Source organism: Gigantopelta aegis, chromosome 14, assembly GCF_016097555.1.
Source record: "Gigantopelta aegis isolate Gae_Host chromosome 14, Gae_host_genome, whole genome shotgun sequence".
Classification (NCBI taxonomy): domain Eukaryota; kingdom Metazoa; phylum Mollusca; class Gastropoda; order Neomphalida; family Peltospiridae; genus Gigantopelta; species Gigantopelta aegis.
This window is the reverse complement of record NC_054712.1, coordinates 58,615,839-58,642,849: the sequence shown is the minus strand read 5'-3', so window position 1 is coordinate 58,642,849 and position 27,011 is coordinate 58,615,839. Positions and strand designations below refer to the sequence as shown.

The 27,011-nt window shown below is 37.8% G+C and overlaps 2 protein-coding genes across 6 annotated transcripts in view; one reads left to right on the top strand and one right to left on the bottom strand.

Annotated features, from left to right (window-relative positions):
* The window catches only part of LOC121388178 (transmembrane protein 208-like), a 28,060-nt gene extending 15,470 nt beyond the window's left edge, over positions 1 to 12,590 (bottom strand). For all 5 annotated transcript variants that reach the window (XM_041519437.1, XM_041519439.1, XM_041519434.1 and 2 more), the window contains exon 1: positions 12,407 to 12,590. The gene's annotated coding sequence lies outside the window, so the exon portion shown is untranslated. The remainder of the gene's footprint in view (positions 1 to 12,406) is intronic.
* LOC121388177 lies at positions 255 to 21,593 on the top strand. The gene is made up of 5 exons (XM_041519430.1): positions 255 to 1,568; positions 13,591 to 13,721; positions 15,335 to 15,448; positions 17,220 to 17,354; positions 19,445 to 21,593. Exons 2-5 carry the CDS (start codon positions 13,592 to 13,594, stop codon positions 19,687 to 19,689), a joined length of 624 nt encoding a protein of 207 aa, XP_041375364.1. The 5' UTR covers positions 255 to 1,568; position 13,591; the 3' UTR covers positions 19,690 to 21,593.
* The last annotated feature ends 5,418 nt before the right edge of the window (positions 21,594 to 27,011 follow it).

Sequence of the window (27,011 nt, the reverse complement as noted above, 5' to 3'; positions counted from 1 at the left end):
AAAAGAGTGTGGGGAGAATATGACCTTTTCTCACCACCCTCTCCCTTTCTACGGCCTAATTTTAAATAAATAGGCTACCGAATTAAATAAATAACAGAACTAGCGAGTAGTCCTATTTGTAATAAACTATTTATTATTTTGCCCTTCTGTACATTAGTTCTTTTCTTCATTCATTTCAACAGTCGGAAAAGAAAAAAGAACAAACAAAAACAACAATAAAAAAAACCTCGAACAAAAGCAAAACAAAACAAAACTGAGCAGCAACAGATCGCATTCCATAAAAATAAATAAAAAGAAAATAAGGTATACATGTGTACACAGTACATAATTGTAAACAAGATATATATTAAAATTGTCTTAAAAACTATCTAAAAGTCCCAACGTTTCGTCTAAAAACTTCAAACTCCCTCAGGGGAACACAATACAAATCAGTGTATAATTGTAAACAGTGCTGTATAGACTGTAATCAATTCATTATCTTTGACTACGATATTGTCTTACAAACTAAAGTCTATTTACAAAAACAATTACAGTTTGATGTAATAAAATAAAGGAATTTTCGTTCAACACATCAACATGTTCTTTAATCAGTAGGTAATATTAGTGTTTGACATAAAAGGGCTGTTTAAGCTGTTTACATAGATAATACAACGAGTGGCCGTTAGTTACCACTTATTTTACGAGTTATTGCATTTAACATATATCTTATGAGCGAACGCCAGTTGGATACGTCATTAACCATTGAGTTGTAAAATAAATGATATCTAACGGACTCGAATGTAGTATTATGGTTCTTACATATCTTCAAAAAACCAGTTGATAAAAAAAACCCCGTCTTTTCCAACTAAAACTCATTTACAGCACTTGGGATTGGAGTTAACTTATGCGTCATAGAACAATTAGTTTCAGTTATCTTATACGTGAAAAAAGCTATCAGTTTCAGTTGCTATTTTCGTGTGATATCATAAATAACGGTTAATGTTCTCACCTTCGGATGTGTAAGAACATTAATAATTAAAACTGAAACAGGTTGTTCAGGGCTGCGTTCAGTCAGACCGAGCAGAAAAACGTCCGCTAGACTGGTTTGTGCGCTTGACCGTAAACCAAATGGCCACGTCGGGAACCAATAAAAATAGATCGCGAATGTTAGCGAAACGTTTGCTGGCTGAACTTGGGGCTGAACAAGACTATACCCAGCTTAGTAGGGTGAGATAGCTGAGACCATCGGGTCGTTTTTTGTTGTCTTGAGTAGTCCACAACGCACAGCTGATGCTTCAACTATGAATATTAACACGAAAGCGAAGAACTTTGCATAATATGAACGCTTAATAAGAAGCAGTATGCATCAAAACCCGTGACAAAGAAATCTGACGTTTATTTCTGTACCAGGTAACTTAATGAGGAGTAGGCTACCTAAGAAAACGCCAGGTAAATTTTAACTTGACAGAATTCACGTGTGTGTAGAATTCCCAGCAGATGACAGCTTGTCGACGTTCCTTTATAAATCTTAGGAGTCACCACATTTGACAACTGTCTATCTACCATCCACGCAAGGCAGTGCTAATATTGTAAGTAAACTTCTTTAATAATTTGTATAGTAGTTGTTTTGTTTAATTGTAGACTTTAAGTCACTGATTCTAGGTCATAGGAAGTGTAAAATATTTTCTGCTATTACAACTTGTTTAATTGTTACCTTATACAAGCAGACCCTAGTTTCAGCTCGTGAAAATGGCCACTAAGTTTAGTTAATCTACAAACCTGCCATACATCTGGACAAGGTTATAACAAAGAAAAACAAAATTATGTGATGTTTAAGTAGGGAAATACCGTCAAAAAATAACTAGACCTTGTCTTGTTAACCATTACCTCTTGGACGAACGTGCGTTTTCAGAATTATGGAAAAGTGCATTTCGTGATATTTCAAAAACCTGCATGACCAGAACCACTTCAGGTGTACGAAAATTATTATCTTAAATAATAAAATGCAAGTACTTCTAATTTAAAATTTCAAAAACGACTTTAATAGTGGACAATACGTCGTAGTGTTTAAAAACTAGTGTCAATTAATTATGTATTATTTATAAGTTTTTACTAAAATTGTAAAGTTTGCCAAATCCAGTGTGTTTTTGGTTTTCCTGTTGTGTATAGTTCTTGCTCAAAATCTATTTTGTTCGAAACCGAAAACGTATGTAGGCCTACCTCTGAAAATCGAGTCAGTGGTTTTTAAAAGTGCAATATGATACTTACAAGTGCCTTATTTCGCCATTTTTACATTTATTTATGACAAATAATTGCTAATTAATCGATTCCACACATATTGACATAATCGGAAAAATCGAGTTTTTAATGTGTTTGTGCGCCGGGTAAACGAAGTCGTGTTCAATCTATGAATATAGGATACATCAATGAATAAATGTACTTTATTAACAAACTAAAATTAGGACGAAACAAAACATGTAATGGGGCGAAACGACTCCGTTACAGGTACGAATCGACCCTGGTCAAAAGGATTCGGGTGAACTACATGTGTAGTAAATAAGGACGAAACGACCTGTTACCGCGTTCAATACATGATTCCTGTTTTCATAGCATAATAAATCTGATAAAATCGGCGAATCCACAACATTTGTTAAATTGACTATCGGCAGATAGATATCAAAGGGCGGATCCGAGGGAGGCAACCAGGAGGACATGCCCCTCCCCATTTATTTTTTAAGTGCACTTTTTTTTTAACAATTTGTTTACAATTTACATTTAACAAATGTCAAACTTTTATTGTGACTTTTTCAAAAGTTGCACCTTGACGCGACTCACCCCAATTTTATTTATTTATTATTATTTTTTTTTAAATAAAGTTTATTAACCCCAGAAACAAATTTGGTAGTGTCACCCCCAAAAATATTTCCTTGGTTTGCCTTTTGATACGACTGTCAGAAACAGATGAGTTGCACAAACACAGCAAACTTGTTGGCAACATTCATATGTATAGATTTCGGAATATAACAGTGACTGGGAGGGTAGCAGCTATACATGTATATGTTAATTTGATTTTTAACTGGGGGTAACGACAGCTGCCTCTCTCGCTCCCGATGCTTGCGTTATGTAGTGTTCACCTGAATTGAAAGCGCCAATTCAGTCGAGCATCCTCTAAAGATTCTCAAATACATTTTATTATTATTTAAAAAAACCCAACTTATTATTTATTTTTTAAAGACAAATGGTTTAATGTATAATTTTATGTTACGTTGTGTTGTTGTGTTGTGTTTTCTTATTTGATGTTGTGTTATATTGTATTGTGTTATGATGCAATATTTTGTGTTTTGTGTCTCGTGTCGTGTCGTGTCGTGTTGTTTTGTGTTTTGTTATGTTTTGTTATATTTACATATTTATTTATTTATTTATTTATTTATTTGTATTTTGGAAAAGCCGTAATGTGTTTCGTCTGTTACGTAACGACCTATCGACAGTAACAGAAATCGGTTTATTCAGCGACACCGAAACCAGTCGAGTTTATTGGAATAGTTCGCAACACTTGTGTGTTGTTTGCAGCGACGCTGAGTTACATAGTTACTATGACCTGACACTGTCTGTGGTATTACATAACAGCGGCATGATATACAATCTTTGTTTTCCTGAAAAATAACTACTGTTAAAAAAGAAGACGAAGATGATGATGACAAAATTAAGGAGAAAGACAGAATAGACGCAAAAAACTTAATAAACAAAAATCAACAACAACAACACAACAAAACCTTTTGGATATTTCAAATGTATTCATACAATTTTATTAGCCTACACATCGTTGTTATTAGCCTACACATCGTTGTTATTAGCCTACACATCGTTGTTATTAGAATCAGTTTCAGTTTCTAACAAAGTAAAGTTTGTTTAGAGCACATTGATTTTTTTTAATCATATCATCGGCCATTGGACGTCAAACATATGGTAATTCTGACACTGGTTTTATCTTATTATCGGCCATTGGACGTCAAACATATGGTCATTCTGACACTGGTTTTATCTTATCATCGGCTATTGGACGTCAAACATATGGTTATTCTGACACTGGTTTTATCTTATCATCGGCCATTGGATGTCAAATATAATTATGGTCATTCTGACACTGGTTTTATCTTATCATCGGCCATTGGACGTCAAACATAATTATGGTCATTCTGACACTGGTTTTCTTTAGAGGAAACCCGCTGTTGCCACATATTCTACTCTTTTACGACAGACAGCAAGGGATCTTTTATTTGCGCTTCCCACAGACAGGATAGCACAGACCATGGCCTTTGTTGAACCAGTTATGGATCACTGGTCGGTGCAAGTGGTTTACATCTACCCATTCAGGATTTGGAGTCGGTATCTGGATTAAAAATCCTATGCCTCGACTGGGATCCGAACCCAGTATCTACCAGCCTGTAGACCGATGGCCTAATCACGACGCCACCGAGGCCGGTTAAGGTTCTAAGAAATACACAAAAGAATGTGTACTGTATTCGTCATTTCCATCACACCCACCCACAAAACCCCCAAACAACATCAACATGCAAACAAACAAAAACGAACTCCTTAAACACGCAACCCCCCCCCCCCCCCCAACAAAAAAAAAAAAAAAAATAAAATAAAAATAAATATAAAACAAACAAACACCGCAAAGAAACCTCACCTCGCAATAGCAAACAAAAACAAAAACCAAACAAAACCACACACATAAACGCACGTGCTCACACACAAAGATCATACAAGACAAACATACAAACAAACAAAACCACACACACATACACGCACGTACTCACACACAAAGAACATACAAGACAAACATACAAACAAACAAACAAAACCACACACACATACACGCACGTACTCACACACAAAGAACATACAAGACAAACATACAAACAAACAAACAAAACCACACACACACACGCACGTACTCACACACGCACGACAAACATACTACACAAACAAACACAAACAAACATACAACAAACAACGACACACATCGACGCACGTACTCACACACAAAGAACATACAAGGCAACATACAAACAAACAAAACCACACACACATACACGCACGTACTCACACACAAAGAACATACAAGTCAAACATACATACAAACAAAACCACACACACATACAACGTACTCACACACAAAGAACATACAAGGCAACATACAAACAAACAAAACCACACACACATAAGAACATACTCACACACAAAGAACATACAAGACAACATACAAACAAACAAAACCACACACACATACACGCACGTATTCACACACAAAGAACATACAAGGCAACATACAAACAAACAAAACCACACACACATACACGCACATACTCACACACAAAGAACATACAAGGCAAACATACAAACAAACAAAACCACACACACATACACGCACGTACTCACACACAAAGAACATACAAGGCAAACATACAAACAAAACCACACACACATACACGCACGTACTCACACACAAAGAACATACAAGGCAACATACAAACAAACAAAACCACACACACATACACGCACATACTCACACACAAAGAACATACAAGACAACATACAAACAAACAAAACCACACACACATACACGCACGTATTCACACACAAAGAACATACAAGGCAACATACAAACAAACAAAACCACACACACATACACGCACATACTCACACACAAAGAACATACAAGGCAAACAAACAAACAAACAAAACCACACACACATACACGCACGTACTCACACACAAAGAACATACAAAACAAACATACAAACAAACAAACAAAACCACACACACATACACGCACGTACTCACACACAAAGAACATACAAGACAAACATACATACAAACAAACAAACAAAACCTCACACACATCGACGCACGTACTCACACACAAAGAACATACAAGGCAACATACAAACAAACAAAACCACACACACATACACGCACGTACTCACACACAAAGAACATACAAGTCAAACATACAAACAAACAAAACCACACACACATACACGCACGTACTCACACACAAAGAACATACAAGGCAACATACAAACAAACAAAACCACACACACATACACGCACATACTCACACACAAAGAACATACAAGACAACATACAAACAAACAAAACCACACACACATACACGCACGTATTCACACACAAAGAACATACAAGGCAACATACAAACAAACAAAACCACACACACATACACGCACATACTCACACACAAAGAACATACAAGGCAAACATACAAACAAACAAAACCACACACACATACACGCACGTACTCACACACAAAGAACATACAAGGCAAACATACAAACAAAACCACACACACATACACGCACGTACTCACACACAAAGAACATACATGACAAACATACAAACAAACAAACAAAACCTCACACACATACACGCACGTATTCACACACAAAGAACATACAAGGCAAACATACAAACAAACAAAACCACACACACATACACGCACGTACTCCCACACAAAGAACATACAAGACAAACATACTTTCAAACAAAACCTCGGTAAACATGTTGCAACCCGTGTCATGCACTGAGATGAACTGCACTCGAGGGGTGGGGGTGGGGGTGGGTGGGATGTAGACGACCCCGTCGTTTTATTACACTGGGTTTAGATGTAAAACAAGGGCATTAACTGTGGTGGATCAGGGTTTTGTGATTTATTTCGTACCTGTTTAATCCCTGTAACATGCATTGTTCATTTCATTACAGCAATAGACACATATTTGACGAATATTTCTATTTTAAAGTCTATGTACATAAATAATCACTTTTGTATCACGTCACAAAGTTGTAACGAATTAACATAGTTCTTTGATATGATAACCCTTCAGGATATTGCTACGGATTAGGCAACCTGACAAATGCGGCGATTTCACAGTGTTTTATGGTTACAGTGGGCCGTAAAGAAGTAATATTATATACATGTATCTTTGTAAGCTATTTGCGAACACTCCCCTATTTAAGAACAACAAGAAGGAAACCCTCACAAAACCACCAATAACAATAACAACAAACAAACAAAAACCCAAAACACCCACCCAAAACTTAATTACACCCCCCCCCCCCCCCCCCCCCCCCAACAACATGACGTACCACAATCATATTGTAGTCGTTAAACAGTTGAGAATCAACCAGTCACAAAAAGATTACCAGGTATCCATTTTCAAGAATCATGCACCATCTATGAACAATCCCATATATATTTCATTTAACTTTGTTTTGGTACAGTTTAGGGTTCTATCACGCTGTCCCTGGGCACTAGGCTACTTTCAATGGGGAACGGAGCAGGCTTTCTCCGAACACTACGTGTCAGATTAATAAACCAATGTGCTCTAGTGGTGTCGTTAAATAACACAAATATTAAATTTTAACTTTCTCTGAATGACATTGCTGAATCGGTGAATGACATTTGTAGTAAAGGTTCTGGGATGTTACTGACCTTGACATTAATTATGAATGAAAAAAATAGTCTCGTTATGCTAATAAGGTCGCTGTCCAACCAGTCGAAATGGACTCTGTTCCCTGTTGACAAATCAAAATACAGTTTGTAATACACACCTGGCTATATCTTCACCAGGAGGGTAATAGAATAAACCATCAATATTAATGCAGTAGTCTCGGGTATATTGTTATTATTTAACCATTTAGAATAGACCATCAATATTAAAGCAGTAGTCTCGGGTATATTGTTATTATTAAACCATTTAGAATAGACCATCAATATTAAAGCTGTAGTCTCGGGTATATTGTTATTATTTAACCATTTAGAATAGACCATCAATATTAATGCAGTAGTCTCGGGTATATTGTTATTATTTAACCATTTAGAATAGACCATCAATATTAAAGCAGTAGTCTCGGGTATATTGTTATTATTAAACCATTTAGAATAGACCATCAATATTAAAGCAGTAGTCTCGGGTATATTGTTATTATTTAACCATTTAGAATAGACCATCAATATTAAAGCAGTAGTCTCGGCTATATTGTTATTATTTAACCATTTAGAATAGACCATCAATATTAAAGCAGTAGTCTCGGGTATATTGTTATTATTTAACCATTTAGAATAGACCATCAATATTAAAGCAGTAGTCTCGGGTATATTGTTATTATTTAACCATTTAGAATAGACCATCAATATTAAAGCTGTAGACTCGGGTATATTGTTATTATTAAACCATTTAGAATAGACCATCAATATTAAAGCTGTAGACTCGGGTATATTGTTATTATTAAACCATTTAGAATAGACCATCAATATTAAACATATAGTCTTGGGTATATTGTTATTATTTAACCATTTAGAATAGACCATCAATATTAAAGCAGTAGTCTCGGGTATATTGTTATTATTTAACCATTTAGAATAGACCATCAATATTAAAGCTGTAGACTCGGGTATATTGTTATTATTAAACCATTTAGAATAGACCATCAATATTAAAGCAGTAGTCTCGGGTATATTGTTATTATTTAACCATTTAGAATAGACCATCAATATTAAAGCTGTAGTCTCGGGTATATTGTTATTATTTAACCATTTAGAATAGACCATCAATATTAAAGCTGTAGACTCGGGTATATTGTTATTATTATAGACCATCGTAGTCTCGGGGTAGTAGACCATCATTATTAAAGCAACTCATTTAGAATAGACCATCAATATTAAAGCAGTAGTCTCGGGTATATTGTTATTATTTAACCATTTAGAATAGACCATCAATATTAAAGCTGTAGACTCGGGTATATTGTTATTATTAAACCATTTAGAATAAACCATCAATATTAAAGCAGTAGACTCGGGTATATTTTTATTATTAAACCATTTAGAATAGACCATCAATATTAAACATATAGTCTTGGGTATATTGTTATTATTTAACCATTTAGAATAGACCATCAATATTAAACATATAGTCTTGGGTATATTATTATTATTTAACCATCACACGACATTCGTCGAAATCATTTCGCTATACTCGCTATTTACGCCACACGAAAAATGTAAAAAGAAAATGAAAAAAAAAGTGTAAGGAAAAAGTAATATTCTCCATTTTATGTTGAAGTTATCGCATAAAGTTTTGAGTGGTATGCATGGTTATTTGCACACTTTCGATGTTTTGATTGACAGTGACGTTGCATGCTGCGATAAGGAAGTCTGGCACAGTGATAGGTGAGGTTTAAAAAGTGCGCGGTTATACAGATTTATTGCAGAACTCTGTCAATGGAAAAACAGCCTAATTGCGCCTATTTCAATATTTAATACCGACAAGAAGCGGGCTGCTATTGCACTGGTTTATCTTATAAAGTAATTCAAACAAGGCGAGGCGGAACGTAGCCCAGTGGTAAAGCGCTCGCCTGATTCGCATTTCACTGGTTTATCTTACAAAGTAATTCAAACATGGCGAGGCGGGACGTAGCTCAGTGGTAAAGTACTCGCCTGATTCGCATTTCACTGGTTTATCTTACAAAGTAATTCAAACATGGCGAGGCGGGACGTAGCCCAGTGGTAAAGTACTCGCCTGATTCGCATTTCACTGGTGTATCTTACAAAGTAATTCAAACAAGGCGAGGCGGGACGTAGCCCAGTGGTAAAGCGTTCGCCTGATTCGCATTTCACTGGTTTATTTTACAAAGTAATTCAAACATGGCGAGGCGGGACGTAGCCCAGTGGTAAAGTGCTCGCCTGATTCGCATTTCACTGGTTTATCTTACAAAGTAATTCAAACATGGCGAGGCGGGACGTAGCCCTGTGGTAAAGCGCTCGCCTGATTCGCATTTCACTGGTTTATCTTACAAAGTAATTCAAACATGGCGAGGCGGGACGTAGCCCAGTGGTAAAGTGCTCGCCTGATTCGCATTTCACTGGTGTATCTTACAAAGTAATTCAAACATGGCGAGGCGCGCCTGTTTCGCATTTCACTGGTGTATCTTATAAAGTAATTCAAACATGGCGAGGCGGGACGTAGCCCAGTGGTAAAGTGCTCGCCTGATTCGCATTTCACTGGTGTATCTTACAAAGTAATTCAAACATGGCGAGGCGCGCCTGTTTCGCATTTCACTGGTGTATCTTATAAAGTAATTCAAACATGGCGAGGCGGGACGTAGCCCAGTGGTAAAGTGCTCGGCTGATTCGCATTTCACTGGTGTATCTTATAAAGTAATTCAAACATGGCGAGGCGGGACGTAGCCCAGTGGTAAAGTGCTCGGCTGATTCGCATTTCACTGGTGTATCTTATAAAGTAATTCAAACATGGCGAGGCGGGAAGTAGCTCAGTGGTAAAGTGCTCGGCTGATTCGCGGTCGGATCGATTCTCGCCGGTAGCCGATTGGACTATTTCCTATTCCAGCCAGTGCACCACGACTGGTATATCAAATGTGCTATCCTGTGATGGTGCATATAAAGGATTCCTTGTTATTAATGGAAAAATGTAGCGGGTTTCCTCTCTCTAAGAATGACCAAATGTTTGACATCCAGTAGCCGACGATGAATAAATATATGCTTTAGTGGTGTCGTTAAACAAAACAAACTTTGATAGCGATAGCACAACAAATTTATTAAAATTATACGCGCAGATGTATAGGACAGTGCGCCCTATTTCCCCAAAACTTCGAAAGTTAAAGTTTATTTTGGCTAACGACACCACTAGAGCACATCGATTAATTAATCATCGGCTATTAGATGTCAAACATTTGGTAATTCTGACATGTAGTCATCAAGGGAAACCCGCTACATTTTCCCCTAATGCATCTTTTATACGCACCATCCCACAGATTGGATAGTACATACCACGGCCTTTGGTATACCAGTCGTGGTGCAATGGCTAGAGCGAAAAATAACCCAATGGGCCCACCGACGGGGATCGATCCTAGACCGACCGCGCATCAAGCGAATGCTTTACAACTAGACAACATTCCGTACCCAAAAACTTGGAAGTGCCAGACAAATTCAGTGTTTACCATTTTGAGAAAAATCCAGTAGTATATTTTCTTATGGTGGCTTGGTCGGTAATAGGTTGTGTCTAGGGGAAGTGTGCTTTTGGACGGGATTAAACCCAATATGTCGAGCGCTCAGACGCACGTGCGTTTTTAAAAATATGAAAAATGCATTTTGTGTTACCCGGTATTTAAAAAACACACACACTTCGCATGTAGGGAAATGGATAATCTAAACAATAAAATCTAATTAATGTTTGATTTCAGTGATCATAAACGTCTCTAATAAAATCTAATTAATGTTTGATTTCAGTGATCATAAACGTCTCTAATAAAGTCTAACTAATGTTTGATTTCAGTGATCATAAACGTCTCTAATAAAGTCTAATTAATGTTTGATTTCAGTGATCATAAACGTCTCTAATAAAGTCTAACTAATGTTTGATTTCAGTGATCATAAACGTCTCTAATAGTGAACAGTATTCTTTAGTGTTTAAAAACTAGGGTCTGTCACTTTAAGAAATGAAAAGTTTGTTTTGTTTAACGACACCACTAGAGCACAATGATTAATTAATCATCGGCTATTGGATGTCAAACATTTGGTAATTCTGACTTGTAGTCAACTGGAAACCCGCTACATTTTTCTTCATGCAGCATGGGATCTTTTATATGCACTTTCCCACAGACAGGAAACACATACCACGGCCTTTGATATATCAGTCGTGGCGCACTGGCTGAAACGAGAAATAGCCCAATGGGCCTACCGACGGGGATCGATCCCAGACCGACTGCGCGTCCCGCCCCTAAAGAAATAATGTCCTAATTGGCCATGCGAGGTTGCAACTTTGATCAAGCAGACGATCACTGTAACAGTTGGGTATATCATGTTTACCCATGGGAATGAAGTATCAATCCCCACGGATCGACCGATAGTAACCGAATACATGCACTTAGCGTTTTAAAAAATGTGCCACTTTTAGCACGTTACTTTATCACATGATAATTTTAGTCATAAAAATGTCAGGGGCGGTCCGGATTTAAGAAGGTGCCGACCTCACTCATATTTTTGTACCTTTGGCCTTATCTAGCAGGGAAGGACGAAGGGGCCTGTTGCCGCCCCCAGAATTTGTTTTTGTTTAAACGGTTCTCATTCTGACGTAGCCAGAGGTGGGACGATACGAGCTATCTCCCCCCCCCCCCCCCCCCAATTACATATAATATGTTTTCCCCACAACCGTTTATATGTTCCTGTCGCCGCATAACACGACTCTTACACACTGTAGGTACACCTCTCCCCGACAATGTCGAAGCCCCCCCCCCCCCCCCCCCCCACACACTTCCCGAATATACATTCTTGTCTACGTCAATACATTGCTGTATTCTGGTTCATTATTCAATGTACCCTACTTACCTTACTCAAGGTACGGCCCTGGGCTCCGTTCCACAATGCGACCTTAGCGCTAAGATCACTTTAAGTGCATATGTTAGCTGTGCAGTTACGGTGATCTTAGGGCCAAGATCGCTTCGTGGAACGGGGCTCAGGTACTAATACTCCATTGAGCACACGTCGCGGCTTCACTTCCACAACATCTGGTATCCTCCCCTGACTGTGAAGTTAGTATAGATTTGTAGGACCTATTCTGTCATCGTGCCGGCAACAGATCGATGTCCCCATATTCATTACCTAATGAATGTGCAGGGAATCTCCGGGAGGGTGGTCCGTGATGTACAATAGTGTATAATATACCGTGTAATACGTACATATAGGTTTACTTTCTAGATATGATCAGGATTCCTTTGTAAGAACCGCCACCCAGCAAGTATAATGAATGTAACAATGATATGTATAAAACAACATAACAACCCTACTAACACCACTGTACATGGACTAAAGTAATTGAGAGAGCGGAGGTTGTAAAACATGATTAGGGCACAGTAACAACAACGACAATAACGACAACAACAGCAACGACAACAACAACAACGATGACGACAACAACAACAACAACAACGACAATAAAATACACTCTCGCACACTGCATCCTTCTACCCAAAATGTTATAACTACAAAACTACAAAATAAGAAAAAAACGAGAAAGAAACAAACGAAGAAATAAAGAAGGAAAACTTGCACACGTATGCATTACACGTTACCAAGCAGGGCGGGACGTAGCCCAGTTGTAGAGCGCTCGCTTGGTGTGCGGTCGCTTTGAGATCGATCTCCGTCGGTGGGCCCATTAGGCTATTTCTTGTTCCAGCCAGTGCACCACGACTGGTATATCAAAATCCGTGCTATGTGCTATCCTGTCTGTGGAGATGGTGCATATAAAATTTCCCTTGCTACTAATGAAAAAATGTAGCGGGTTTCCTCTTAGACTATATGTCAAAATTATCAAACTGTTTAACATCCAATATTCGATGATTAATAATCAATGTGGTCTAGTGGTGTCGTTAAACAAAACAAAACTTTTTACCAAGTGGGTATACGCAATGGAACACGTGTTATTATTGGGGAAGAGTGATAGCGTACCCTAAACGACAAAGTGTGGCTTTATTTCATCACTACAGATAGTATGCAAATGCTTTCTACTTCAGGATGATTTCCCGACAGTCCGGCACCATGCATCAAGCCAGATATCCCAGAGCTCTCAGCTTCTGCCAGGACAACCCAGACCAGTACAAACTGTGTGCGCGGCACATCTGTGTTCCCGTCCATCTCTCTTGTCGTATGTGCATTTGGTCTTTTGTGTGTTCATGTATTAACTATTCTGTATTTCTATCACTGGTGTACCCAGGTGTGTGTGTGTGCGTGTGTGTGTATCAGTGTGTGCGTATCAGTGTGTGTGTGTGTGTGTGTGTGTGTGTGTGTGTGTGTGTGTGTGTGTGTGAATGGGGAGGGAGAGGCAGGGGCATGCCCCCCGAATCTTACTTCTTTTTATCTGTACAACCTTTCATGCTTGTCTGCCACCTCATAACACGTGTAAAAGAAAGGGTGACGCCTTCCATAACAATTCCTAGTTTCTGCCAATGTTTGTTTAAATATATTACTACAATCAATTTAAGGAACCCTGGCGCTACCAAGTTTGTTTCTGAGGCTAATAAACTTTCTTTAAATATATATATAATTGTAGCCCAAGCTTTTGGAGGTAGTAAACGGACATTATGAGAGTTTTCACAAAAACAACAGAAAAAAAAAATATCCCAACAAAAAACCCACCACCACCAACAACAAACAAAACCAAACCAAAAAATTAAGGTACATAGACCAAGATGGGTATGACATAAAGGCAACATGGCCTTAAAACATATTGTATTTGTACTGCGGGTTATTTCCTTATATACTATATGCAGCATGTTGCTTAGAATATTCAATGATTTAGGCCACATGGATCTTGTTTATCCTAATGTCTACAGAACCACGCCTGAATTTTGACACTTAACTGCGATGTTTTCATAAATTCCTTTCAGAGTTTCATCCTGTTGAATTGCCATGGTGTTCTATAGTTCAGAACGCTTCAACTGAACATGGTCATCATAAGCATGTAGCCTATTCGTCTCCAGATAATATCGTAACATTTTGGGTTGGGGATTACCGGAAAACAGTATTAGATTATTACATACCTAAATGATTTCTTGTGATTACACGACGTGAAATGTTTTTAATGAAGTAACTTAAGTTACTGAAGTTTTAACCAGATTTACCATGCCATTAAGTGAAAGTAGTTTTGTTCCAAATCGAAACAGATTGTGAACTTGTATAGAAACCAAAACTATCCATAAGCAAGATGAAACACTTTTGAGAACTGGCCTCAGATTACAGTTATCTTTCCATTTGGTTGTCCAAAATCCGGAAATTTGACCGCGCAAGTAGTCTGCTATTTGACTGTGATTATTCATGAAGTGGCAACTGTTTGACTGAAGTGACAGGGGATAGCATGTAGTTTGTAAACATGTGTAACTTGTTGACATTGAAGACTTGTTTGTGGTAATTCCGGCCCATGCAAAAGTAGTGCTTTTTGTGTAAAATGGGTGTACTGCGGCTTGGTTTAGAGGGTGTGTCTGTTTAAACCAATATGCTGGGAGAAAGAGCTGGACAACAGGGGTTGTCCTTTTCAGGGTATGTGTCCCCCATGCAGGCAAAGGTACATACAAAACTTCACGGGCCTGCTGATATTAATAAAAATGTTATAGCCACTAAGGCTATATAGAAACATATAGCGAAATTAATTGTGGTCTGAGGCCAACTGATAATTTTCTACTGGAACTCGTCTATACCTTTCGTACAAAAAGGAGGGAAACTAATAAACACGGACTTAGCCAATGAAATGTTTTGTTTTAGCTTGCAGCGCCAGGGAACACTTCCGATGTGCGGACGGAAGATGTCTGCCTCCCGACTTCCTGTGTGATGGGTACCGAGACTGCGTAGACGGACGCGACGAAGACATATGTCACAGTGAGTACTAGGACCGAGTTCAGCCAGACTGAACAAACAAAACGTTCAATAAACTGTCAACTAGTCAGCGAACGTTAGCTTCGCTCGCTGTCGCTGAACAAGGAACAGTTATGTTGATGTTGTTGAAATGGATTCTTTATGAACAGTGTTCTATTCAAATATATAAAAACTATTTTATCCCACTGCCCCCTTGTCTTTATCTTATCTGTCAACTTCTTTCACTGTCCACCTCCAGATCCCAGTCCTTGTCTCTCCTACTAATTTATTGTGGTTATCCGTGCCACACACACATTTCCCATGAGTTTTAGCTGTGGGCTTAGTCTGACTACTTCGAAGAGTGTTCGATAGTTACTATTGGCATTGTTAAATGGACAGTCCTGAGTTTACAACCATTGTAAAATGTTTCCGACCAACAGAGCCGTTTCGATGACGTAACATACAAATGAAATACATTTCTTATATAAAATATCAGTGTCTGTATTTACAAGGTGTTTGTTGTTGTCCTAATGCTTGTAGTAGCCCAAACCGGATTTTACCTCCCAGTAATTTCGTACGTACGGAAAAATATATATCACGAATTAAAGTAAAAACTGAGTGCTACACACATTAGTATACGACCGCAAACACATTCGATATAAACACTGGTATTCTAAACAAGAAAATGTATTTAGTATGAAATAGTAGTCGCCAACAAGGCTATTTATCGCAAACATCTTACAATGGCTGCAAACTCAGGACAGTCCCTTTAACAGGCTCCTATGGGCGATCATAAGTTCATAACATGATTAGTGTTGCTGATCAAACCAAATGAAATCAAAGGACGAGGATGTCAAATGGTGCAGTATACAGTATAACATTGCTCACAATCCTAAATAATTCATGTCGACATTGTCAGCATAACATTTTGTCAAACATGATTAATACATTTTCAAAAACGTTCTCATATGTGTTGTAGGCCAATACAAGTCTTGGAATTGTTGATTTTAAAAATAAATTTGGCATACATTTTTTTTTACAATAGAGTCATTTTGTTATTGAACCAAATGCATATTTCAAAACTGTTATTAAATGTATACCCGATTATAAAATATGAAAATCGATGTTTAAGCTTGGAGACAAAAAAGAGAGAGTAGAAAAGAAACACATGTCGCACGCAACAGCCGATCACAAACAATAACTGCTACAGCCTTTTCTTCAAGGATCAGCCGAACTCAAACTAACCTTTCATAGAATGGCCAGCAAATGGCCAGGCCAGTAATATATTAATTCGCTTTTCAACTGAGGGAGGATGCATTATCCTCAGAAATGCGGAGGGCGTGGGTGGGGGTGGGGTGGTGGGCTTCCGCTTCCGACATATATGCCGTTAACACACTTCTTGAATCAGTTAAATAGTTAATGGAGCAATAATTGAATAAATTAATGATTATACAGATGAATTAATAGCTACCGGGGCTGCGTTCGGCCAGACCGAGCAGAAAAACGCCCGCCAGACTGGTTTATGCGCTTCGCGTTAAACCAAATGGCCACGTCGGGAACGAATCAAATAGTTCGCGAACGTTAGCGAAACGTTCGCTGGCTGAACGTGGACAATACGACATCGAATGGATGTTTCCGAGGACGATTATTATACATCCTCCCATTCTAAACATTCTATAATGATAAACCCTTGATATGAGGTATTACACCAGTGACATCTGTCCAAGATAGTTAATAAATTATGCTGGACTAGTTTATTACGGCAATACGATTTGTAATATTATTGTTTTTTCAGGGTCATCAGACCAGGTTTCTCTGCCACTTGCTGCTGGAGTGGGTGTCTCGTCGGTTGTGGCTATCGCCGTCATCATCACTGTGGTCATGGTTTTTGTGAGACGACGCAAACATCGGTGCCTGACAAATGAACCTGGTACGAAATATAGCCCAACTACAGACTGATCAACGTAGACAGCTTTATGTGAAAATCACATCACACTATTTCTCCGTTCGTACTGTACACGAATCATTATATTGTGTTTATGTGTGTTCGATGAGTTAAGACGAGCGTAAGAAGGTGAAAGTTCGTACAGCAAATATCTAGGAAGCAAAAAATAAATAAGGTACAAAATAAAATTTAAACAAACGGTAAAAAATCATGCCTGAAACTGAACTTAAAATGTTGAAGTAAACAAGTAATGAAAATGAAAAAACCCAACAAAAGCCCCCAGCTCCAAACGAAAACCCCCCAAACTGTTAGTTATATATTAAACGAGTTAAGGTAAGTTTATGTTTTCTGGTTATAGAATATGTTATAGAGATACGGTACACAAGAGGCACGGGGGGGGGGGGGGGGGGGGGGGAGGGGGTGTCAGAGAGAAGGAAAGGGTTTATGAAAGAAACCCACGCACGCACACAATGAGAGATTTTAACTATGAAAGATAACTTTTGTTCTTTTGACTTTATCAACTTGTATAGTTATCTACCTTACCACAGACAATAAGATACTGTGTGTAAAACAACTTAAAGTTTGATGTGTTTAACACCTATAATTAAACTCTGTTTTCTTTAACGACACAACTAGAGCACATCGGCTATTGTATGTCAAATATTTGGTAATTCTGACACGTGGTCATCAGAGGAAACCCGCCACATTTTTCCTATTGCAGCAAGGAATCTTTTATATGCACTTTCCCACAGACAGGAAAGCACATACCACGGTGCACTGGATGGAACGAGAAAACCCCAATCAGCTGAATGGATCCGTCGATCTTGAGACACAAGCACCCCAAGCGAGTGCTCAACCAACTGAGCTAAATGCCGCCCTTAACACGTTTAGGGTGCATTGTATAATTAATCAGCATACACTATTTTAAATGCCGTGTACCTTTAATGCTCGAACATTTGTATTTTGCTTCCCCCCGTCCCTATCAGTGCTCCACGACTAGTATATCAACGGATGTGGTTTGTGCTATCCTGTTTGTGGGGAAGTGCATATAATGCTTTCTGATCAATGTAGCTAATTTCCTCTGAAATTACGTCAGTTTCAAACTGACATATAAAAGCCGATGATTAAATAATCAATTTGCTCTAGTGGTGTCGTTAAACAACACAAACTTCAACCCTAAATTTTCGCATTTTGTAATAATAAACGAATGGATTCTTGATATTACACATGCAAGAGAGACCCAATGTGTGTATAAGTTATAGTTGTCAAAGCCCTTGGTCATGACAGATATAAAAACAAGACTAGACCTTTATTAGAATGAAATGTAGTTCAATTATGTAATTAATTAATTTATTATCAAATGTTAAATTCTCAACATTAAATTTTGTGTTAATGTAGGGATGTAAGGATTCCACCGAACCTGATATTTAGACAAAGTTTAAAGTTTATTTTGTTTAACAACATCACTAGTGCACATTGATTTAGTAATCATCGGTTATTGTATGTCAAATTTGGTCATTTTAACATATAGTCTTAGAGATGAAACCCGCTACATTTTTCTATTAATAACAAGGGATCTTTTATATGCACAATCCCACAGACAGGATAGCGCATATTACGGCCTTTGATACACCACTCGTGGTGCACTAGCTGGAACGAGAAATAGCCCACTATGTCCACCGACGGGGATCGACCCTGGACCGACAAAAGTCCCAGCTTTCTTTATACATGTATAGTTCCAGCTAGTGCTCCACAACTGATGTAACAAAGGCTGTGGTATGTACTATACTGTCTGTGGGATGGTGCATATAAAAGATCCCTTGCTGCTAATCGACAGCGGGTTTCCTTTCTATATATCTGTGTGGTCCTTAACCATATGTCTGACGCCATATAACCGTAAATAAAATGTGTTGAGTGCGTCCTTAAATAAAACATTTCCTTCCTTATACATGTATAAGAATATCGAAGAATTGCGCGCAACAGTACGAAAATTACGTTGGATGATCTATTCTAAATTGTTAAATAATAATAATAAAAAAATATATTTAATTTTTGTTTATTTTTGTTTTGTTCAGCTAGAGAACCCTTACAGAACGGTAACAGTACGAGCGACCCGTCATCTATAGACCTTCCACCCAACCCTTCCCGCCACGCGACTGGTTCAAAATACGACCATGATGTAGCAGATTTTGACGATGTTCTGTGCACTTCGACGCCACGACCCGACGCGAGACGTTTGGTTATACCGGTCAATTTGGTCGATTCCCAGAGTGATGGAAAAAACAAAACAGACAGAAGATATCAGACTAAAGTTATTTGACCGTGTGGTTGCTTCTTGGATCCACGTCATTATTCGTCGTGAGGATATCTAAAGCTTGGCGCACACCTTACGATTAACACTGACGCGACTGTCGAGTCTGCTGTAGTATGAACACGTGCACATGCACACACCAACTGACGCGACAGTCGAGTCTGCTGTAGTATGAACACGTGCACATGCACACCCCAACTGACGCGACCGTCGAGTCTGCTGTAGTATGAACACGTGCACATGCACACACCAACTGACGCGACAGTGTAATCAGGGCAAAATGGGAGATTAGAGGCGACTGTCGCGTCTTTGCCCCGACACACTTACCGATTAACACCAACACCACTAGGCTGTTGAGTCAGCGTTAATCAGTAGGTGTGTACCAAGCTTAATACTGAGGGAAGATTCGTAATGATCCCCATTTATTTAGTATGCAGGCTAGATTTACATTGAGCCCGCTTACTCTTGTTTCGGTCAAGTACTTGTAATACATATTGTATTAACGCCACCAAATTAATACTACGCCTCAGCCCCCATTACAGAATGCTAGATGTTCGCCTGGTAAATGTTGGTGACACACATGCATGTCTGTTAGGAGCCCCCCCCCCCCCCCCCCCCATACAGTATCTAGCCTAAAGTAACACATATAAGGGAAGAGGCAGTAACATGAGAACCGGGGCACATTTCACTTCATCTAAACAACAATGGAAGTGGTAAAACAAAAGTAACCTTCCCTTTTTCCCCGGTGGGGGTGGATGCGAGTGCCTCCTTGTCACTCCGCTAACCACGACTCTGAGCAAACCTGACCTCTGACTTTTAGATACAGCTGGAGCAGAAGGAATTTGTTCTTTAATAACTACAGTCTATATTTATTTCTTTAATTTTTATTTTCAAACCATTTGTCCATTTTCCAAAACAGGTGAACAGTTTTCAACTCGGAAAAATCACCAAATTTATCTTAGAGAAAAAGAAGAAGTAGACCCCCCCCCCCCCCCCCCAAGAAAAACAACAAAATAAAACAAACAAGAAAGGTCCGAAAATCGTGTGTTTAACACATGATCTGGTTTCACCTTTTTATATTTCATGTTTAAAATGTACATCCAAAGATGCTTATAATATATGACCAAGATGATATATCGATACCTAATTATATGTGTATGTAAATGGTGTATTTAGTTTCTGTTTTTAAATCATCGTGTGTATTTGGGAACTATATATCTTCTCGTTAGTATAATAATAACACTTTTTGTAGTTGCTTCCCGCCGCCTCCCATTTTTACATCAGTGTGTATGTATATATGTATGAATGAATGAATGAATGTATGAATGAATGTATGAATAAATGAATGAATGTATGTATGTATGTATGTATGTATGTATGTATGTCTGTATGCGTTGTATGTGTGTGTGCGCGTGCGCGCAAATGTGCACGCGCGTGTGTTTGTATGTGTTTTCTTCACAAACATTTTAAATTTGGCAAAGGCGAGATAACCCCTATAACAATAAATCAATTTGTCTTTTATAGCCTATTAATTCCCGACCTATGACCGTTTATTATTGATCTGTGACCACATGCTATGAATTTCACACCATATGCTATTGACCATTAACGACATGTTATTGATCTATAAACACGTGTTGTCAGAACGTTGTAACAGGCGGGTGGTGGTATTGAACAACAAAAAACATTGTACAATTCTACGTTACCGGCAACACTCAACATATACAGACGTAGTTGTCATATTTAACCGAAAGTTATTGACGGTTTGTACAACAGATGCCACCAAACAACAATAAAATAGAAAATAAAACAATAGAATGATAAGAAGACATGGGTGACGCCATATGGAATACTCTGAGACAAATCTCGCAGTTTCTCGTGTACAATTTGTTAATAAAATTATTTGAAAACAATTAATTTGTGTTTTGTTTTACAATTACAATTAGTATCGTATCCAATGACAGATGGAAATGGGAAAGGAAATGAATCGACACATTGTGGCCATTTGGTGTGGGAGAGCGAGAGAGCGAGAGCGAGAGCGAGAGCGAGAGAGAGAGATAGTGAGAGCGAGAGCGAGAGAGAGAGAGAGAGAGAGAAACTACTTCCGTAGGTGAAATAAATACAAGTGGAGGTCCGGAAGGGTTGGGTTATTTACATCGTGAAACTACTTCCGTAGGTGAAATAAATACAAGTGGAGGTCCGGAGGGGCTGGGTTATTTACATCGTGAAACTACTTCCTCAGGTGAAATGAATACAACTGGAGGTCCGGAGGGGTTGGGTTATTTACATCGTGAAACTACTTCCGTAGGTGAAATAAATACAAGTGGAGGTCCGGAGGGGCTGGGTTATTTACATCGTGAAACTACTTCCTCAGGGGAAATGAATACAACTGGAGGTACGGAGGGGCTGGGTTATTTACATCGTGAAACTACTTCCTTAGGTAAAATAAATGCAAGTGGAGGTCCGGAGGGTTGGACTATTTACATCGTGAAACTACTTCCCACTCAAACACTAGACTTGCTTTTTTCTTTTTTTTCTTTTTAATTTAATTTAGTTTCTTTTATTTTAATTCTAAATTGTTGTTCTATAGTTGTTTGTACATTTACTTTGCCGAAATACAAGTGAAGGCAGGAATGATTTAGTTGATTCAAAGCAGTATGTGTTTCAGCAAGACGATCGTTCGTTACTTTTAGTTTTCTAAAACACAATCATTAATAAATGGACTGAACTGTAAGCATTTTACAGAAATATTATACAACGTATAGTGAACTCCAGTGAAAACGCACGACTCAAGTTCCACTTGTTGATCGCCATCGTATGTGTGCAATCTGATTAAAATTAGCACTACTGGTCTACTAATAGTAATTAACCAGTAGAGCTAATTTTAATTAGATTGGCATGTGTGATGTTGCTATACACACAAAAACCCTAACACTTGAATATAATTGTCATGTGTCATGTTGCTATACACACAAAAACCCTAACACTTGAATATAATTGTCATGTGTCATGTTGCTATACACACAAAAACCCTAACACTTGAATATGATTGTCATGTGTCATGTTGCTATACACACAAAAACCCTAACACTTGAATATGATTGTCATGTGTCATGTTGCTATACACACAAAAACCCTAACACTTGAATATAATTGACATGTGTCATGTTGCTATACACACAAACACCCTAACACTTGAATATAATTGTCATTTGTCATGTTGCTATACACACAAACACCCTAAACACCCTAACACTTGAATATAATTGTTATGTGTCATGTTGCTATACACACAAACACCCTAACACTTGAATATAATTGTCATGTGTCATGTTACTACACACACAAAAACCCTGACACTTGAATATAATTGGCATGTGTCATGTTGCTATACACACAAACACCCTAAACACCCTAACACTTGAATATAATTGTTATGTGTCATGTTGCTATACACACAAACACCCTAACACTTGAATATAATTGTCATGGTGCTATACACACAAACACCCTAACATTTGAATATAATTGTCATGGTGCTATACACACAAACACCCTAACACTTGAATATAATTGCCATGTGTCATGTTGCTATACGCACAAACACCCTAACACTTGAATATAATTGTCATGTGTGATGTTGCTATACACACAAACACCCTAACACTTGAATATAATTGTCATGTGTGATGTTGCTATACACACAAACACCCTAACACTTGAATATAATTGCCATGTGTGATGTTGCTATACACACAAACACCCTAACACTTGAATATAATTGCCATGTGTGATGTTGCTATACACACAAACACCCTAACACTTGTAATGTGTGATGTTGCTATACACACAAAAACCCTAACACTTGAATATAATTGACATGTGTCATGTTGCTATACACACAAACACTCTAACACTGGAATATAATTGACATGTGTAATGTTGAGATACATACAAACACCCTAACACTTGAATATAATTGGCATGTGTGATGTTGCTATACACACAAAAACCCTAACACTTGAATGTAATTGACATGTGTCATGTTGCTATACACAAAAAAACACTAACACTTGAATATAATTGACATGTGTGATGTTGCTATACACACAAACACCCTAACACTTGAATATAATTGACATGTGTGATGTTGCTATACACACAAAAACCCTAACACTTGAATATGATTGTCATGTGCCATGTTGCTATACCCACAAACACCCTAACACTTGAATATGATTGTCATGTGCCATGTTGCTATACACACAAACACCCTAACACTTGAATATGATTGACATGTGTCATGTTGCTATACACACAAACACCCTGACACTTGAATATAATTGACATGTGTGATGTTGCTATACACACAAACACCCTAACACTTGAATATAATTGACATGTGTGATGTTGCTATACACACAAGAACCCTAACACGTGAATATGATTGTCATGTGTCATGTTGCTATACCCACAAACACCCTAACACTTGAATATGATTGTCATGTGCCATGTTGCTATACACACAAACACCCTAACACTTGAATATAATTGTAAGGTTATTTATTACATTCAGTTACCAAAAAAAAAACAAAAAAAAAAAAAAAAAAACAGTTTTATGTATTATTATTTTTCTTTTATGAATTTTCTTTTTGAAACTTCAAATCTGCCTTGTGCGTTTTTAATGGAATTCAATATATTCAAAAGTCTCCAAAACAGTACGGATGGTGCATATAAAAGATCCCTTGCTACTAATGGAACAATGTAGCGGGTTTCCTCTCTGTGACTGTCAAAATTATTATATGTTTGACATCCAATAGCTGACAATTAATAAATCAATGTGCTCTAGTGGTGTCGTTAAACAAAACCAAAAAACCAAAACAGTAATTCATCGGCATAGTGAGATACATCGTATAAATATAAATGATTAAATAGACAAAGTGTCACAGTCATTATAATAATGGGGGGAGGGGGAGACGTAACCCAGTGGTAAAGCGCTCGCTTGATGCGCGGTCCGTTTGGGGTGGATCCCTGTCAGTGGACCCATTGGCCTATTTTTCGCTCCAGCCAATGCTCCACGACTGGTATATCAAAGGCCGTGGTATGTGCTATTATGTCTGTGTGATGGTGCATATAAAAGATCCCTTGCTACTAATAGACAAAAATAGCGGTTTTCCTCTCGAAGACTATATGTGTTGCAATTACAGAATGTTTGACATCCAATAGCCGATGATGAATAAATAGTGTGCTGTAGTGGTGTCGTTAAACAAACCAAAGTTCTTCTTATAATAATGGCGCATATCAAATATTTGATCTTCTATTCATAAGCACATATGTATATTTGTGTTTGAATGAATTAATGAATGAACGAATAAATGAATGACTAAATGAATGTTTTACGACACTCCTGCACGAAACTAAACAGAGATCGTCTATTAGGTGTCAAACACAGGTAAGTATATCAATCAGTCTGATTAAAATTAGCCCCACTGGTTAATAACTATACCAGTAGAGCTCAATTTAATCAGATTGGTACATCAATATGATTATTTTCATTACAAATGAAAATTGTATAATTATGTAAAAATATAATATACAATATGCAAATAAAATAATAACAGGGATTCACCCCCCCCCCCCCCCCCCACACACACACATACAACACTCCATAAATTTCAGCCATGGGACTTTTTTCTTAAACAATCAAATGCATTTATATACGCGTTTCCCTTTACATTTTTGAAAGCATACCATTGTGTACTTTTGTTTATATCTTAAAGCCGCACACCCTAGTTCCATCCAGCGAAAATAAATTATAATTTGGTTAATCTACAAACCTGTAACACACTTAGATCACGTTTTTATCAAATGGAGTGAAAAAGCAGGTTTTATATCGATAAATACCATGGGAATCCCCATGTCCCAATTGCTTGAAATAATTTTGAAAGTTAGTATTCTGATGTCACCGGTAGATGTCGCTCGAAGCACAACAATGCCTATGTCACGACAAATTTCACAGATTTGGGGTGCGCTCGTTTCACCTCTCCTGGACATGTTCCAACTGTTCTGTCCTGGTTGTATCCCCTCTCCAGATATCGTAAGACTTAGCAAAATTATTGGTTTTAAGGGTTTGTAACGTTTTGTATTGAGACACTTACTTGTCTGAACTTTATTGTGACTGAAAATGTTCACGAACTGTGAAGAAAAATATCACAAATGAACAACAACAAATCGGATGTTGATTGCGCGAACCGTGCACGAGAAAACAAACCGAACCAAAATGATAACGGTCACGTGATATACCAACGTCTGTGACACTGAAATGGAAATATCCCCTCTAAAAATAGATTGGACCTCGCTTGCTTAACGGTTTTTTCTCGACAGCGCGTCTTGTGAAAAAATGCAAAAAAATGCATTTCGTGGTTTTACAAACATCAGGATTACCAAAAAGCACTTCAGGTGAATAGAAATGTGTATTCTAAATAATAAAATGTAAGTAAAGTGCAATTTTATTTGTGAAAAATGGGGTTTAATAGCGAAAAACAACGCCGTAATGGTTAACAAATAGCCGTAACTAGGGTGCGTCCCTTTAAGTGACTGCATGACACATTTACACTTTTTATTTCAAGGACGGGGAAGGTTAAATATTTTTACCACCTGCTACCTAGCATGATTTATCACTTGATAAAATGTACATACGCAATGGTTTACAGAGAACAACCGGAATTTTTTTTATCTACTGAGATCCGCACCCTGAACTTAATCTAAGACAATTTCGTGGATTCGCAAAAACGCGGACAGTCGTTGGAAATCATTAGCCTACAGCACCACATTAGAGGGATTTAAACTAGAACATTGTCGAATGGCGTGTCAGACGTAATCTTACATCAAATAGGTGGAAGTTTCAGTGTCGTGTTTATTAAAATAGATGTAATGCGTTGAATAAAATACTTTTATATCATATCAACACTAATAATGTTTTACGTCATCGTTTTTTTTATGGGATTGTTGACACATGCCCGAGAAGCGTGCACTAAAAGCGATTAAAATGATCTAATTGTCCACATGAACCCCAAAACATTTATTTTATTAAACAACAACACTAGAGCGCATTGGTTAATTAATAATCAGTCAATGGATGTCAAGCATTTGATAAATCTGACAGTTATTCTTCACAAAATCATAATATACATATTATTTCTCGATTAACAATGAAATACGTAAATATTCAACTGCGTTGTATGTTGATGTAGCCGACGTTTCGTCCGCGTATTAGACCATACTCTATGACATAGATTGAGGGCTTCATCGTTATATTGTAAATACGTATG